We start from the raw sequence: 16,902 nt of genomic DNA on the forward strand, positions 1-16,902 counted from the left end.
GTGTGTGTTGTTGTGCGATTGCACACTGACCTCTGTCTGCAGAGTGCTGGCACGTTGCTCCTTTGCGCTGAGCGATTCCTTGAGCACCTCGATGTGTTGCTTGCAGTCCGAGTTCTGATTGGTCAGTGTCTCTAATTTGGTCTGCAGGGTCTGCATCTCTGTCTCCTTCCTGTTCAGCTCCTGCTTCTGCTGCTCTATCTGCCAATCACAGCCACACACAGCCACACGCACACACACACACATGAACACATTTGTTATAGAAATCTTGTCCTCTTCCAGTGAACTGATACCTGAAGGTAACAGAAAACTTTCCAAAGAGAGAAGAAATATGTCTTTTCCCTTTCAGGCAAACACACTCACACACAAACATGCTAGCGTTAAAAAAGCACACGTTGCTTTGAATACAACAAGAGGGATTAAATGTACTATTTCATAAGGAAGTGGCTGAAATGAATAGGTTAATAGTTACCTCATTTTCTATCATTTGTTATTTTTAAAAAAAGGAAATCTCAATATTTTCAATGGTGTGAAACATTTAGTTAAAAATTCTCTTTTATCATACATTCAGACATGAGATTGTGAATTGAGGTCAAACATTATAACATTGAATTATCACCCAGCCCTATCAGTGCTCACTCAGGGGAGTCCCAGGAATACTGTCTGTTCTCTGGACACACCAAGCCAAACAGCCAAAGGGTAAAACATACAGATAAAGTTATGGGGAGCAATATTACACTTGCAAAGCTGAGAGATCAGATTGTTTTCAGAAGGGTCACACAGGACAGGACAGAGAACCACAAAGGAAATCAAATGCACTAACAGAGGGAGGTTTTCTGTGTGCTGAGTCTGGCTTTGTGCAGAAGATTGGCATCTGTCTACCGCTGCCAAAAATGCACAAAGCTGATGCGAGGAGAGATTTCTCTAATTGTGTGTGAGCAGGGTTCACCTCATAACAAGGGAATTCTGCTTGGACCAGAGCTTGGCCGAGCAAACCCTTCAGTCAAAGACGGAGAAAAGAACCCAAGAGAGCAGGGAGAAAAATGGATACAACAATCAGAGACGCAGGGGCCAAAAGGTGAAGTGGAACTCAGAGACACGTGATCCTTGAGCCGAGACTGGTGAGAGGATGGAAAGACAGTGAGGGAAAGAAGTGGGCAAATGGTGAGGGCAAAAACATGTGGAAAGAAGGAGGAGGGAATTCCAAGGGTATCAGGCAAAAAAGAATGAATAATGAGAGACTAATGAGAGGGTACTTCTGCTTGTTCTGTGATCCAAGGCTGTTGGGTAGGGAGGAGGAAGCTTGGAGCTGGTCTGAAGGAAGACACACATGGGGACAAGGCCTGCTCCTAGAGAGACAAAGACAAGAAGACAGCAAGCCACTAAACTACAGCACACAGCCAACAAGTGATATGTGCTTTTCAAACACATAAAGAAATGAGTATCTGCATAAGTAAAGTCACCAGCTCGACTCAGAGGCCACTTTATGTGCTCGAGTGGTTCAAAGCCAACAGAGGAAACCAGAGAGGACAGCGACTCCTGTCCTCTCTGGTTTCCCTCTTATCACAGTCTCACCTCAACACCGGTCTCCAGCACCGCTGAAAGACCAGGACCCTAAACGCTTCAAGGATATAGAAAGAATCTGTCTTGTCTTCTCTGTGTTCCTGTGCGACTGTACGCAGAAAGACAAGAAACGGGCGAGTGAGCCGGGGGCCATCACCGCGGTGCGTTATCGTCTCGGGGCGGCACAGGTGAGGAGAGAGCTCTGTCCTCTGTACGTTGTAAGCTCACATTCATCTCTCAGAGCCCCATTCATAAAAAAAACATCTCTTTTATGATGGCATCAGGAAGTTCCCCCCCCCCCCCCCCCCCCCGCCAACCGATGCAATGACAAACGGGTCCTACAAAGAGCGCCATTAATGAGACATTTTCACATGGAGAGCTTCTGCCGTCATGGACACACAGCTAGAAACTCTGCGAAACCTGAAACCACCTTTTTTTTACAACATAGTTTCTGGGGATCCATATACATACAGTTTAATTCTTATGTGTGCCGTGGTATTTGTCAAATGAATAAAAACACTACAGAGCCTGGGACAGAGGAAATAGTAGTCAGGCATTTTTAAGCTCTTTCTGCCAGCTAATGGTAGAGGAGTAAAAAGAGACGCTGCACTGAAAGCTGATAGCGTTCCCTCCGAACGGTCGGCCATCACAGAGAGAAGCACAATGCTTGGTCATCAAACAGGTAAAGTATGTAAAGCAGAGAAGAACTGAGGAAATACTTTTATAGGCGTAGGAGTTTTTGGTAATCAAGGTCCAGCGTGTACGATTTTGGTGAAAGAGATCTATAGGCAGAAATTGAATAATAGTTTTTTTCTTTAAATTGTACGAATTGTTGTTTTCTTTTAGCCAGAATGGTCCCTTTATGTTTACATTGGGAGCTGGTCCTCTCAATGGAGGCGGCCATGTTTGTTACAGTCGTCCAAACACAATTTAAGCTTCTATACAAGGCTACCAAAGGTTCTCTTTCATGTTAGGAAGGGGAGGGTGAGGGTTATTCAGCTGCAACATGCAACTTCACCACTAGATGTCACTAAATTCTAAACACTGAGCCTTTAATGCAACACAGGAGTCCCACTGACTTGATGAAGCAAAAAACACAACAAACTGCAACATATAGTCTGGCATTAAGATGTTTCCACTTTCATCTCCACTCTCATGCAATAAAGCCATGCAACATGCACGCAACAGGTTCCCGTGCAGTTGTCATTAAGATATTAAGACAAACATGCATCATTGAGGTCATGCAACACGGCGGCGTCTCAGGTGACGAGCAGAGACATTCTACCTTGGTCTTCATGAATTTCGAATGGCTCTTGTAGACCTCCACGTGCTTGACCTCATCCTGCCTGTCGTCAGGGTGCAGCAGGCCACTGGTCTTCATCATCTGGACCTCATCTTCTAAGTCTCTGATGTTCCTCTCCAGGGATGAGATTTTGGTGTCCTGCACCAGCGACAGTAGGCAGGCAGAGAGTCAGGAAGGAGCTGACCATAGATGTAAGCTTTTGGGCTCAGCTGTTAATGCTCTGTCACGTTGATCTATCAATTCCTCTTTCTAAAATGTCATGCACAAGAGGAGGGAAAGATGAGACCAACAACCCTTTGTTGAGAAGAGAACATATTGGCCCGGTCAAGTCGACACACAAATTTCCATTTGCTAATTGTGGCTGGATGGATTGTATACGAATTAGTTGAGAGGAATTTTAAGTACGATTATTACAGACAGCTTCTTCACCGAGGCATTAAAACAAACCCTGTCTATACCTGAATGGATGCCAGCACTAACTAAATGAGCTGCATCAAAACTAAATATAACTACTAACTATGGAGAATAATGAGCTGACACACTAACCTCTGAGTCACTTTGAAAAGCATTTGGCATTTGGAAATATAAAAACAGCAAACTTAACTCAATGCATCCTGTAAATAGATTAGAACCTATTAATGTATTGTCCTACATCTGTCTAGAATGTTTCGGCAATTGGGGGAAATATCTAGGAAAGAGTTTGTGTGCAGCCAAGATGTTTTCCGATGCAGTATCTATGAGGGAATGGAAGGGTCTGTCACGGACAGGTCCTGAGGTTGTTTAGCTGCATGGGATCAGACATACGTTAAATGCTAAACCTTGGAAGAGAAGAGGAAGGTAATTGAATAAATGGAAACAGCCTGCATGATGCCATCAGCACAAACCACAGGCAGCATGTAAGCATCTGACCTCTATTACATCCCCTGACATCAGCCCTGCTGAGCACACAGGTTGTTACCATCCTTAACGCACATAGGAATCTATTCAACATGATCTGAATGCAAGGACATTGAATTTCAAAGTTTACCCAGAAGAAATTCAAATGTCAAGGTGGGGCATTCAGGCATGCGGGGGAATCGCTCCACCTTGAGCAAAGAACACACATGCGCTGCTCGATCACTTCCATGGCTTAAGGATAACTTCTGTATCATAAGCCAAGTCCTATGTTTAATAACTGATCGCTATCTCTTTCTGCTGCAAAGCGTGGAAAAAGAAAACATCACCCAGAGGAAGAGAAACAAGGCAATTCCAATGAAAATACAGAAGAATACAATAGGAATACATGTAATGAAGGCTGCGGCTCAAAACCACTGAAACATAAACTCCTGTACACGTTGGTGGTGCACTCCAACCAAGAAGGAATTTATAATGGGCACAGAGGGAAGCACAAGCGCTGTATACTCGCAGCCCATGCTGAGTTTACAGAAGAATCGAGAGGTGAGAACTCATTACTGTACCTGCCAGATAACGTCAGGATCAAAACAGAAAGGGTGGTTGGTGTTCTGCAATTACAAAGCGCAAAATATACACAACTTAAGAGGCAGCAGCAACACAAACTTGGAGAAATAGTGACAGGACGCAGATCAACGATGGCAGGAGAACTTCTCCTCGTCATCCTCAACATCGCCCAGGAAAGTCAGCGCACATCTCCCACGTGTGCGATTCCTCCGACAATCTCCGTCTTGCATTTTCTAATGAAAACAGTCAGATTGAAGTTTGCCTCTTTCATGCACTCACAACACTGTGGGCATCTCTGGCAAGCACATGTGCAGTCTGTTAATGGGCAGACAAATAACAAAGTATGTGTGAAAAATAACTGTGGTCTCGCTGTAAAGGAGCCACATTTAGAACAAGCACTAAGCATGTGTGCGTGGGGGTGTGCACAAAGACACATGTGGAGTCAAACTGCATTTTTCACAGCTTTAACGACTTCAAAGGGCTGAGATGAGAGTGAAAGCTTCCATATGTGACATTTGAAACAAATTGAATAAGTGCTCAACTCGGCATGGGCCAATAATGGACTTAACTTGGGCACGGCCGCCATGCAGACACCACGCAACAATAAGGCAGTGTTCCTCCGATTATTCCTACATATATGCTTTTGTCTAAGCATTGTTGGTATGAAGCTGATATCAAACTACATCAGAAAACTGAGGGAACAATCTTCACTTTCCCCTGAAACCAGGTCACAACTAGTTATTATTACAATCCACCAATCACAGCTAAAAACTCGCTGATCGGATAATGTCTTTGTAGATAAACTGGCTGATGTTATATAAAACCTGACATGTATGAAAGCTGAGATCTGATCTGCTGCAGTAACACACACTCATCTCACAGCAGGTTATTATTTCAATTGCTGCCTGCTCCTCTTTCAATCGCTGGAAGTCCTACCTTCATATCAATGACAGTCTGCAGAGCCCTGGTCTTGGCCGGATCGGCCTGGAGCTGGTTCCGACGATGGAGCTCCTGGGGGGGGACCCGGTAAAAATAAGCCTGTCGGCCCATCATCTTTAGTCCTCACTATCTCCCACAGCGTCAGAGACACAACACTGAGCAGACCGACTCGTCACGGTTTCTGTTTGTCCCTGTTTTTTTTGTTACATTTGTCTTTTGTCCTTTGTTAAATATTGCTACGATGTCCCAAACTGCACAGCCTTAAAACCAACTTTTCCTATGATCTGATCTTTAGGCTGGTTTTCTGGTTTGGTTATCTCTCCTGGAGAATTCTGCTGGGATCTCTTTCCCTGCCCCGCTCTCTTCTTTCTGTCTTTTCCGTCTCTATTAATTAACAGGTAGAAAGTTGCACTCAGCTACAGGTCATATGAATCCATCACTCTTCCGCTCTGATTCTTTCTATATCTTATCGCTCACTTGTATTCCCTGTCTCTCTCACGGACGTCTCTGGCTCGCTGAAGCTCTCGCTTAGCAACACTTACTGGCAGCACATGCGCTCACCTTCTTCTATCAATAATTAATGGAAGAGCTCTGACCTACCACTAAGTCTACACAACAGTGCGCACACACACACACACACACATTTGTGTCAGTGGGCATGCAGAAAAACACACATTAGTACTTGTTCAAAAGGATCCGTTGTTTGTGTTGAAAAAACACTATAATATAATGATTCATTTCTCAGTATTTAACAATTTGACTGACTGTCCAGCTATTAGACCACTAAGCTACCGATACATCTAAATCAACACCTTAATTAACCATAGACGTTTCTCCGTTTCTTCCCACGAATCCTAATTGTCCAGGATATGGGTGCTGCCATCTTGGACGTCTGACATAATTTGGGGACAGAATCTTTGCAGTAGCAATCGAGAAGTAGAGCCACTGTATCGACCAATCGAGAGCCATTCGCAGTTGTCAATCGTGACATTTCTCTTGGACATATAATAAAATAGCATTGACACTTTTTCAACAATCAAGTTTGGAGGAATTTGACATGACACACAATTAGATCGATGTAAGCAAAGCCTCCCCACTCCATGATCGCAGTCAGAAGATGTTGAACCATAAAATACATATATATAAATATTTTTACACACTCTATCTCAGATTCTTTGGTGTCACGATTCATAAAAAAACAAACATCACCGGCTTAACTTACTGACAGCATGAGAGGGAGGGCGACAGTCAGTGCCCTCTGCTGGAACAGGAGGCAAACTACTTCAGTCTGATGCTGGTCTTTACTCTATATTATGAATTTGAACCGGTCGAATATGACCTAACCTAAAATTACAGAAAACATTAAAAAAATACTTAAACATATAATTTGGCAGGAGATGGGGTTTATGACCTGTAATGCAGACAGCCACCAGGGGGAGATCAAGATTGTTTGGATCCACATTTGGGAAGCTACGATGTTGTATATCTTTTTAATAGAGACTTTGCGCCGCTCTGTGTAGTTTTTTAAACCTTTAATCAACCAGTGAATTATCACTGAGAGAAGTTTTCCTTTTTTACGGGCGCTTTGTTCACACCCACGCAGCCACATACATTCACTTACACCCATACACCACCCAGCACGACCAGTCTAATCTGCTGGCCACTAAGCAGCTACACTGGAGCAGTTGAGGGTAAGGGGAACCTCAGTTGTGGTAACGAGGGAGTGGTCCTTGCTCAGGGGCACATCAGTGGTGCCGAGCGATGGCCCCACCCAGATTTATCTGCTTGTCAAAGGTCACATCCCACCACCTCCAATTTCAGAGAGGAGCCATCACAGGGTTATTGCATTGGATTGCATACTGCTACAGTGAATGCATAGGATTATAACACACACATCTATAAATGTAATTATAACTTATGAGAGAAATCGTACCCCATACCACAATGGTTAAAAAAAAAAAACATATTGAAGCTCATGGAGCAATTAAATTACATAGGATCTCAAGAATCTATGTTATTTTGAACCTCAAATGAAAATGAATAGCTTTGAGTGGCATTGAAAAATGAGGGAAAACTGCCTCTTTCCCCAGTGGGACACGGATACACAGAGCAAAGTCACAGATGAGTTATAGGGAGAAAAACTCAAATACTACCAAAGTCAAACATGGAGAAATGAAAGACAGTCGGTGGGAAGAGAAAAGCCACCAAATCAGACAGAAACCACATGGAGATGTTCATACTGAGGGAGTTCATCAGGCAGTCAGAGGAAGAAATGACTTGAGATACAGGGAGAAGCAACAGGTTGGCATGGTGTCCCATTTGTCCCAGTACTTGATTAATTCATAGAGAAATCAATGGCTTTATCATCTGGTCCATCCGTACATGTACAGTACACTATCCACTCCAGCAGCACAAGAACACTTTCCTCCTGGACACAGACACAATCATTGCATTCTGTACCATAGGGTCAGACCCATTCCTGCATCTGTAATAGGTTCCCCCTATGTATATGTGATTTATGTATGTATGTCGGTGAGGTGTATAAGTTTAGAAGTGTATAAGCTACTGGATGACCTAAATTTCCCTCGGGATTAATAATGTATCCATCTATCTATCTATCTACACACCGTTCAAAAGTTTGGGGTCACTTAGAAATATCCTTATTTTTCAAAGAAAAGCACTGTTTTTTTTCAATGAAGATAACATTAAATGAATTAGAAATACACTCTATACATTGTTAATGTGATAAATGAATATTCTAGGTGGAAATGTCTGTTTTTTTATGAAATATCTGCATAGGTGTGTAGAGGCCCATTTCTAGCAACTATCACGATTAGAAAACCTTGAAAAACCCTTGTGCAATTGTGTAAGCACATCTGAAAACTGTTTAGCTGGTGAGAGAAGCTATAAAACTGGCCTTCCTTTGAGCTAGTTGAGTATCTGGAGCATCACATTTGTGGATTCGATTATACTCGCCAGTCTATTCTTGTTCTTAGAAATGAAGGCTATTCCATGCGAGAAATTGCGAAGAAACTGATAATCACCTACAACGGTGAGAACTACTCCCTTCAGAGAACAGCACAAACGGGCTCTAACCAGAGTAGAAAGAGAAGTGGGAGGCCCCAGTGCACAACTCAGCAAGAAGAGAGAATATTAGAGTCTCTAGTTTGAGAAATAGACGCATCATAGGTCCTCAACTGGCAGCTTTTTTAAATGGTACCCGCAAAACGCCAGTCTCAACGTCTACAGTGAAGAGGTGACTCTGGGATGCTGGCCTTCTAGGCAGAGTGTCAAATAAAAAGACATATCTGAGACTGGCCAATAAAAGGAAAAGATTGATATGGTCAAGGAACACAGACATAGACAGAGGAAGATTGGAAAAAAGTGTTATGGACAGACAAATCAAAGTTTGAGGTGTTTGGATCAAACAGATGAATATTTGTGAGACGCAGAACAGGTGAAAAGATGCTGGAAGAGTGCCTGACGCCATCTGTCAAGCATGGTGGAGATAATGTGATGGTCTGTGGCTGCTTTGGTGCTGGTAAAGTGGGAGATTTGTACAAGGTAAAAGGGATTTTAAATAAGGAATGCTATCACTCCATTTTGTAACGCCATGCCATACCCTGTGGACAGCGCTTGATTGGAGCCAATTTCCTCCTACAACAGGACAATGACCCAAAGCACACCTCCAAATTTTGCAAGAACTATTGAGGGAAGAAGCAGGCAGCTGTATTCTGTCTGTAATGGAGTGGCCAGCACAGTCACCAGATCTCAACCCCATCGAGCTGTTGTGGGAGCAGCTTGACCGTATGGTACGCAAGAAGTGCCCATCAAGCCAATCTAACTTGTGGAAGGGGCTTCAGGAAGCGTGGGGTGAAATTTCTACAGATTACCTCAACAAATGAACAGCTAGAATGCCAAAGGTCTGCAATGCTGTAATTGCTGCAAATGGAGCATTCTTTGACGAAAACAAAGTTAGAAGAACAAATAATTAATATTTCAAATAAAAATCATTATTTCTAACCTTGTCAATGTCTTGACTATATTTTCTATTAATTTTGCAACTCATTTGATAAATAAAAGTGTGACTTTTCATTGAAAACACGAAATTGTCTGGGTGACCCAAAACTTTTGAACGGTAGTGTATATTCCACTATCATTCAGAATTTGGATTCAGGTCATGTAGTCGGCAGATTCTACTTGGATACTCTGAATTTGTTGTTTTTGCCTATATCACTTGAGTTTATGGAGCGTTCTTTTGACATTATTACTGATACGTGTGTCATTTGGGATTTTTTACGGCATTGCCGGTGCGTTGTACACAAAACAAACCAACCTTTAATATAAAGTGGTCAGAGGAATGAAAGAGGCTTTGAAGACATGGTCAAATGAGTCCAACACAATAATCTGCACAACTGCATGTGAACAGTACTTCTTGTGGAATATATTATTTATTAGCCATAAACAGTAATATGTTTTCCTTTAGTGATAAGGGCAAAACATAGACTATTATGTGCATGTAAGCAAAGTGCATGCCAGCTGTTGATGATCTTCCCACACAAGGGTTGCCCACTGCTGCCACAACCCTAATCTTCTATTGACCATGTGGGCATGAGTATGTCACTGGTTTCTTTTCCTCTGCCTCTGCATGTGTATCTGTCCCCTGGAGAAAGAGTCTTATCTGTGCAGTTAGCACAGAGTTCTCGAAACCGTTGTGTCCCTCAGTGGGGGAAATTAAGTCATGCAAGAGAGCATGTCATCAAAGACTGTCTTCTCAGCTCCACATGTGTCAGAGGACCAAGCATATGGAATGAATAGGATCAAACGCAACACAGAGCAATAAGTGCCGACATCCTGAATGAAGGATACGGTCAAAAAGTTCAATTCTAGCCTGAAGGCAAAGGTGTCATATATGCCTCACATAGGGCTACAAAGTGCACATATTCTACATTGACACCCAGATTCACTTACGCTCACACACACACTCATCAATCACATTCATGTCCCTTTTCCACCAGGAAAAAAGAGAAGTTTACAAAGACAAAGGGAAACTCGGAGGGAGTCCAAGTTTTGCCGAGAAACAGGGAGACGGTGAGCAGAAGGTTCGAGGGGTGTAATTTTGTCTCGATAAACTTTTCCGCTCAAACATTCTGGGAGATCAACAGAGCGTGGCGGGTATGTGGTGCCCGGGGTGTGGTGCTTAGGGAGAACTGGTGTGTTTGTGTGTGTGTGTGTGTGTGTGTGTGTGAATGTGAGTTGTGTGTGTGTGTGTGTTTGCTGAGGGTATTTACAGTGGTCTTCTCATTTTAGTTCCGAGGGGCTTCATTAGCAGAAGCTAAAAGTAGCCAATCAAGAACAGAGCCCTAAAAAAGTGCCCCACCCAGGACAGATTAACCAAACCACAGCAGATAGCACATCAGCCTGAAGAAAAAGAAAGAGTGAGTCAATGTTGATGGATAGACAAAGATGATAAATGAGAGAGGAAAAGACGTCAACTTTGCAGAGCTGATAAGCCAGTGGCATTGGAAAGTGAGGAAAAAGGAGGAAGGAGATTACGAAAAAGACGCATTCGTTGACATGAACTTCCAGTTTTAAAATGTTTGATTTTTTAAGTTTCATCTGTGTTTGAGACGGGGGTGCGAGGGCGGACGGAGAGGCTGTGCCAAAAACAGCAGTAGGACTTTTGAAGCCAGTCATACTTTAGAAAAACAAAGGAGCTTTGCCCTAACGTTCATACTCACTGCGGATGAGATATCGTCGAATACAGTAGGGGGCCTAGCTCTACCCAGAGTACCCCTGAGGACCATATGAGATCTGCAGTAAGAAAGTAGATATGCCATCTCCAAGTAAAAAATCTCACAGTGAGAGCATACGTGTGTGTGTTTGTGCGTGTGTGTGTGTGTGTGTGTGTGTTTGTGTGTGTGTGTGCACCATTGGCAGCAGGTCAGGGCTAGGCAGGAACAGACCAGTGGTGCAGCTGTTATTATTGGGTCTACGGGGAACTGGCGGCTGGGGAGAGTCGATTAGGCCCAGATTTATGCCTCCCAGCATGTGTGTGTGTGTGTGTGTGTGTGTATGTGCCATCACACGGAATTTAGGCTCAGGGTTTGTGCGTAGATTCTTGTAGAACACTGTCACCGTGTGGACGCAGCCAGTACTGCAAACATTTACCTTTGAATTGAGTGTTGCAGAGAGGCTGTTTGCAAAGAACTCAAACAGTAACTGCTTTGCACAAGGCTTCGAAATCATTCTAAAAAGTGTAAAAGTTCTATAGAAAAGTGACTTGGATGTGCCAGTGTTGTTTGTCAGGCCTGGAAGATTTTAAAACTAAGTCAAAAAGGAAAGACAAGCGAGAGAACACACATCCTCAGGTGAAGGAGTGATGGAGTGCAAACCAGCAGCTCATGCACACCAACGGCTGGTTCCAGTAACTCCACATCTGGCCATGCTCTGTAAGTGCTGAGCGGTTCAACAGAGAGAGAAAGGAGCAAAGCTCTCTGAGGCCTTTTACTCAATTCTCTAGGTTGAGTCATACAAACCAACATATAGGTCCATGCATTTTTACACCTGTCGCCCAAACCTTTCTTACATTGAAAGAATTAAGAAAACATAAACACAAATTTAAGGTGATCATTTTCTCCTCAAAACCAGCAAAAACACCATGAAAGCCTCCCCCCCCCCCCCCCATGTCAAAGCCTCCGCCACGTTTGATGGATAAATGAGAGAAAAACTGAAAAGGAAGGCATTTATTATCCCGGCTCAAGCTAAACAAGCCAGGCCATTTAAAAAAGAGTAATGGCTGCAGTAATGAAAGGCAGTTGAGCTGGTTTCCTTTGGAGCTAATGAAAAAGAAAAAAAAAAGAAAATAGTGGCACTGCTATGACCGGCCTGCCTTCCCCAGCCGTGACAAGTGTAAGTGTAAGGCTAAATTATCGCTGTGACACATAAACAAGAGGCCTTCACAAGACGTAGGGCTCTACTTACAATTAAAGTGGAGTTTAGAAATCCTTCGGTTATTCAGCCCAACCTTTAACACTCAAATTCCACCTCCACCACAAACAGCGCCACACTGTCTCAAAACCCGACTCTTGAACCCTCTGGGATCCACAGAATTTTGCATTTTAGGTCTGAAATGGCTAAAAATATATTAACATTCACTGGCATGAAGAGGGTTTCTTTCTAATCCTCAATGATTTTTTGATTTAGTGTTTTTGTAAATTGCACTGAAAATGTGGATCTAGTGGATGTGGTTTCATGAGGGGACTGTTATGCCTTAGTTGTTAATATATACACTCAATGAAATATAAATATATATGCCGTCCACACAATACAAATACAACTAGCAATTCCAATATAGCTCTAAAGCAGTGGTTCCTCTTAACTGACACAAACTAGACCACAGACCCCATTCGACAAGGTTTTTTGCTTTTTGATGTTTTATTGCAGGAAGTGAAGGAAATTTAGATCCTAAGTTGTCAAACATTCCTCTCGTGTGTAACTTATGGATAAACATTGACTTTGGTCCTTCTTTCAATTTTAGTGAGACTTTTGAAAAATGAGGTGGCCGCAGGAATCAATTCAGCTTGATTCAACACTTCAAAGTATGCGTGTGTGTGCGTGTGTGTGCGTGTGCGTGTGCATGTGCGCGTGTGTGTGTGTGTGTGGAGGCCAAAGGGGACGAGGGGCGGGGGTAAAAAATTTAAGGAACAACAATCACGTCTCTTTTCAATCAGGGCGGTCAGAATGTTTTCCCTCATTAATCATACATTAATATTCAGACAAACACAGGCTGTTTTTCTACCGTGGAAAAACTAGAAAAAAACTCCTTCCTCCTCTCTCTCTCTCTCTCTCTCTCTCTCTCTCTCTCTCTCTCTCTCTCTCTCACCTCACAGACCCAGTCAACCCTCCCCCCCTGCATACACACAGTATGTCTTAAGCAGTCAAGTGGTTAAAAATAGCACAGCACAGAGAGTGTGTGTGAACAGTTACTCACCTTCTACACACACAGCATGGTCAGGTCCTCTAGACATGCACGTACGCACACGCACACACAGAAGAACACACGTGCACGGCAGTGTCTGCATTAGCATGGGCTGAAACACCCACGCTCCCCTCTGGACAAAAATCAATACAGTGACCAAACACCCGGCATGGGTGGATATCCCATCAGCCACCGGCAGCCCTGCGAGGGAGTGTCCTCGCTAGAAACGCTAAGCCGACAGGCCCCAGATGTGCACGCATGCTCCCATACACACATACACACACACGCACACACACAATCATTGTGACTGGGCCCAGCGAACAGAGGCAGACAAACAACACAAAGATGCAAAAAACAAGAACATCATGACACAAACAATACTGAAAGGCAAGGACAAACATGCAACGTGCACACACACACACACACACACACACACTGATAGAGAGGTAGGGAAATTAAAGGCTAAGAAGATTTAGGAGTTAAAAATAAACAAGGCAGGAGTGAGGAGCACAGAGCAGCCTAATACTGACCCTCTGGATTCAGACACACCTGTGTTACACCAACTGAGAAAAAACTCTCTAAATATAAAAATATAGAATACACTAAATAAAAATAACTATTAGAATAAATACCAAAAACAATATCCAACGAATAGACACAAGGCAAACAAGCAACAGTGATGTCGTCATAGTTGCCAAGTAAAGTGCATACGGACGGACGGACGGACGGACGGACACACACACACACACAAACCACACACACACACACACACACACACACACACACACACAAGGAGTCTGATTGTAAAACTGTATGGCTGAACACAGGCTTAGAGCTCTCCGTATGTTAATCCGGTCCATTGATAAGACCTGCTGAGCTGCTTTTTGCTTCAACACTCAACACACAACAATTACACACACATACACACACAAATATGTGCACAGTCAAATATAGTTAATTAATCGTATCAATTACTATGTAAATTAAATAAATACACAAACAATAAATCGTATACATCTTTAGGTGATAGTATAAAAAACACAAATACTGAATATCACAATATCAGTTTTGGGGTTGAAAATCAAAAGTCAGATGATGTTTGTAAAATCGTTTTGATGGTATAAATGAATGGTTCAGATTACATTAAGCTCCAGTGAGCGTAAAAAAATTATAAGGAATAAAAACACACCTCTCTCACATGCATGTTCTCCAGCTGTGCCTCGGCCTCCTGCGCTGCCATGGTTATGATGCCTGTTCGCTGCCCCCGACTCCAATGTTGACCTTGACCCTGAAGCATCTCCAGCAGCCTCTGGATGCTCTCGTCCCTGGCGCCCAGCGTCTGCTTCTGAGAGTCAATTCTCATCTCCATCTCTTCCATGGTCTTCCTCAACAGGTACAGCTCCTTGGCCTGCCGCTCGTGCTCCGACTGCAGCCGGAGGAAATTGTCCTCTGAGGGATCCGCAGGAGGGGGCGAGGAGAAGCCGTCACACCCAGGCACCTGGCAGGGGCTGCTGGGCCGAAGGGAACTAGAGCTGGGCGCTCCCACCGGTCCTTGGCTGGGACCGTAGAGAGGCTGATTGTGGCTGCTCCTTGGCCTAGGTTGAAGGGTGTTGGCCGGGCTGATTCTCTGCGAGGCTGCTGTTGTGTTGCAGCCATACCCAGGGCTGTGAATGATGATATCTGCCTCCTGTTGCCTTGGATTGTAAGTGTTGGACGGGCTGGCTCTGGGGCTGTTCTTCGGTGCAGGACTGTGCAAGTTGCTAGGGCTTTGTCTAGGGCTGTGCCCAGGACTGAGCCCCCCTCTGTGGTCCTGGTCCGTGTGGAGTTCCAGATAGGAGCCGGAGTTTCCCTGCGGTCGTTGTTGCTGCGATCGACTGTTCATCTCTCTGTGAGCCCTCAGCTCCTCCTGAAGCTCCTGGACTGTCAACGGAAGCTGCTGAAAAGACAGAGACAGTTTGAGCTCCCATTCATTCAATAAACACATGAATTTACCACACACACACACACACACACACACACACAAAATACATAATGCACATGTAAAACAATATATTGTTGATATGTAAAACAGACCTTGTTTCTTCTGATATCCCCATGCTGCAGCAGAAAGATGTGACACACACACAAACACACAAACACACGCACATGTATAAAGCCAAAATAGAAAACAGACAGAATGTCTTCCGTCTTCTCGATTCGTTAAATTGTTATTTGATGGTAACATGTATTGGCCACAAGAGGGCGACATTTCTCCAAATTACAAGAAGAATGCCTCCTGTGCGGAGTTTTTAGAAGCAGGAGGGACCAGGGTTCTTTGCAATGAGCATCAAAAGGGAGAAAAGACAGGGTAAAGAGTGTGGATACACATGAGAACAACGAAAATGTTCAGATCATCTGGAGGGCCTTCTGAACAATAAATCAATAATCGAATAAAGATGCAATATAAAAAAATTACAGACGCACAAACATCTACAGTTTCTTAGCTTTACAGAGATATAAAAGTCAACTCTTAACAGGGAACAGGGAACGTTATTAAGATGGTGCATATCATGTGCACCATCTTAATAACGTTCCCTGTTATGTGGAAGGATGTGGATTTTGAAAACCTTCTTTGACTTAAATATAAATACATTTTTGTGGGGTTGTCTGCATCAAGTGAATTTGTGAAGATTGAACTCATCAGTGTATGAATAACTGTTAGGACTTTTGCACTGACTGGTTTGTTTGTCAATTCATTTATTACTCAAATAATTGCAGAATTTCAATCTGTGCTTAAAACAGGACATGGACGCAGAGTATTGTTGATAATTGACCAAGCAAGGAAAGAAAGTGCACACACACACACACACACACACACACCTAGTATCACCATACAAAATAGAAGTGGAACAAACACACAACTACTCAATTGCTAATCTCTTCATTCGAGTGACGATATTACAGATTTTTCCTCAGATATCCTTAAACCTCTGTTCCGAGCTGTGGGGAGCACCAAGGACACACAATCAGGATGGAGAAGGGAGGCGAGGGTGAACATGGATAATCAATTCAACAAGCTAGCGTTGAATATTAAGTCGCACAAACACACACACCCTAACACATACACTACAAACAAACAGATGGTTAGCGGACAGCTCTGGTCACTGCATTGCAGCCCTGAGAAAAGGTGACATTCCTTATGCTAATGATAAAGTTCTCTTGTCAGACTGAACTCCTCCCGAGTGTCTCAAAGGGCAAAAAACAAGGGAAATGTAGAAAAAAACAAAACCAAAAGAGGAGAAAATAAAAAAACTGAAAGGGGGGCAAGAGGATGGAGGCGATAGAGGTATAGTAGAGTAGATTATGTATAGATGGACAAATAGATGGACAGATGGAAAGAAAGATATGTGAGATAACTTAAAGAAAATTGTCTGAATTGTATACGTTATATATGTGTGTCTGTGTGTGTGTGTGTGTGTGTGTATACTGTATATTAATACATTTGTGTGCAACATTGTTGTATGAAGTGATACTAAACAGAGACAGATTGTTTGAATTCAAATTCAAGGGAGCGATCAGGATTTCAGCGTTTTTTAAATCACCACAGGCTACATATGAGGGCTGGAGGACATGTCATATTGAGTGGATTCTATCATTTGAGCAATGGCAGCTGTTTAGACCG

The 16,902-nt window shown here is 43.2% G+C and overlaps 1 protein-coding gene across 1 annotated transcript in view; it reads right to left on the reverse strand.

Annotated features, from left to right (window-relative positions):
- Nucleotides 1-16,902, reverse strand: part of LOC133957106 (ERC protein 2-like) — a 143,959-nt gene that overhangs the window by 124,769 nt on the left and 2,288 nt on the right. Inside the window, exons 2-6 of the mRNA XM_062392539.1 lie at nt 15,315-15,338; nt 14,431-15,177; nt 4,321-4,365; nt 2,846-3,001; nt 31-198 (exon numbers count right to left, since the gene is read on the reverse strand). Of these exons, the coding sequence (XP_062248523.1) occupies nt 31-198; nt 2,846-3,001; nt 4,321-4,365; nt 14,431-15,177; nt 15,315-15,338 (1,140 nt within the window). The remainder of the gene's footprint in view (nt 1-30; nt 199-2,845; nt 3,002-4,320; nt 4,366-14,430; nt 15,178-15,314; nt 15,339-16,902) is intronic.

This window comes from Platichthys flesus, chromosome 7 (genome assembly GCF_949316205.1).
Source record: "Platichthys flesus chromosome 7, fPlaFle2.1, whole genome shotgun sequence".
Taxonomy (NCBI): Eukaryota; Metazoa; Chordata; class Actinopteri; order Pleuronectiformes; family Pleuronectidae; genus Platichthys; species Platichthys flesus.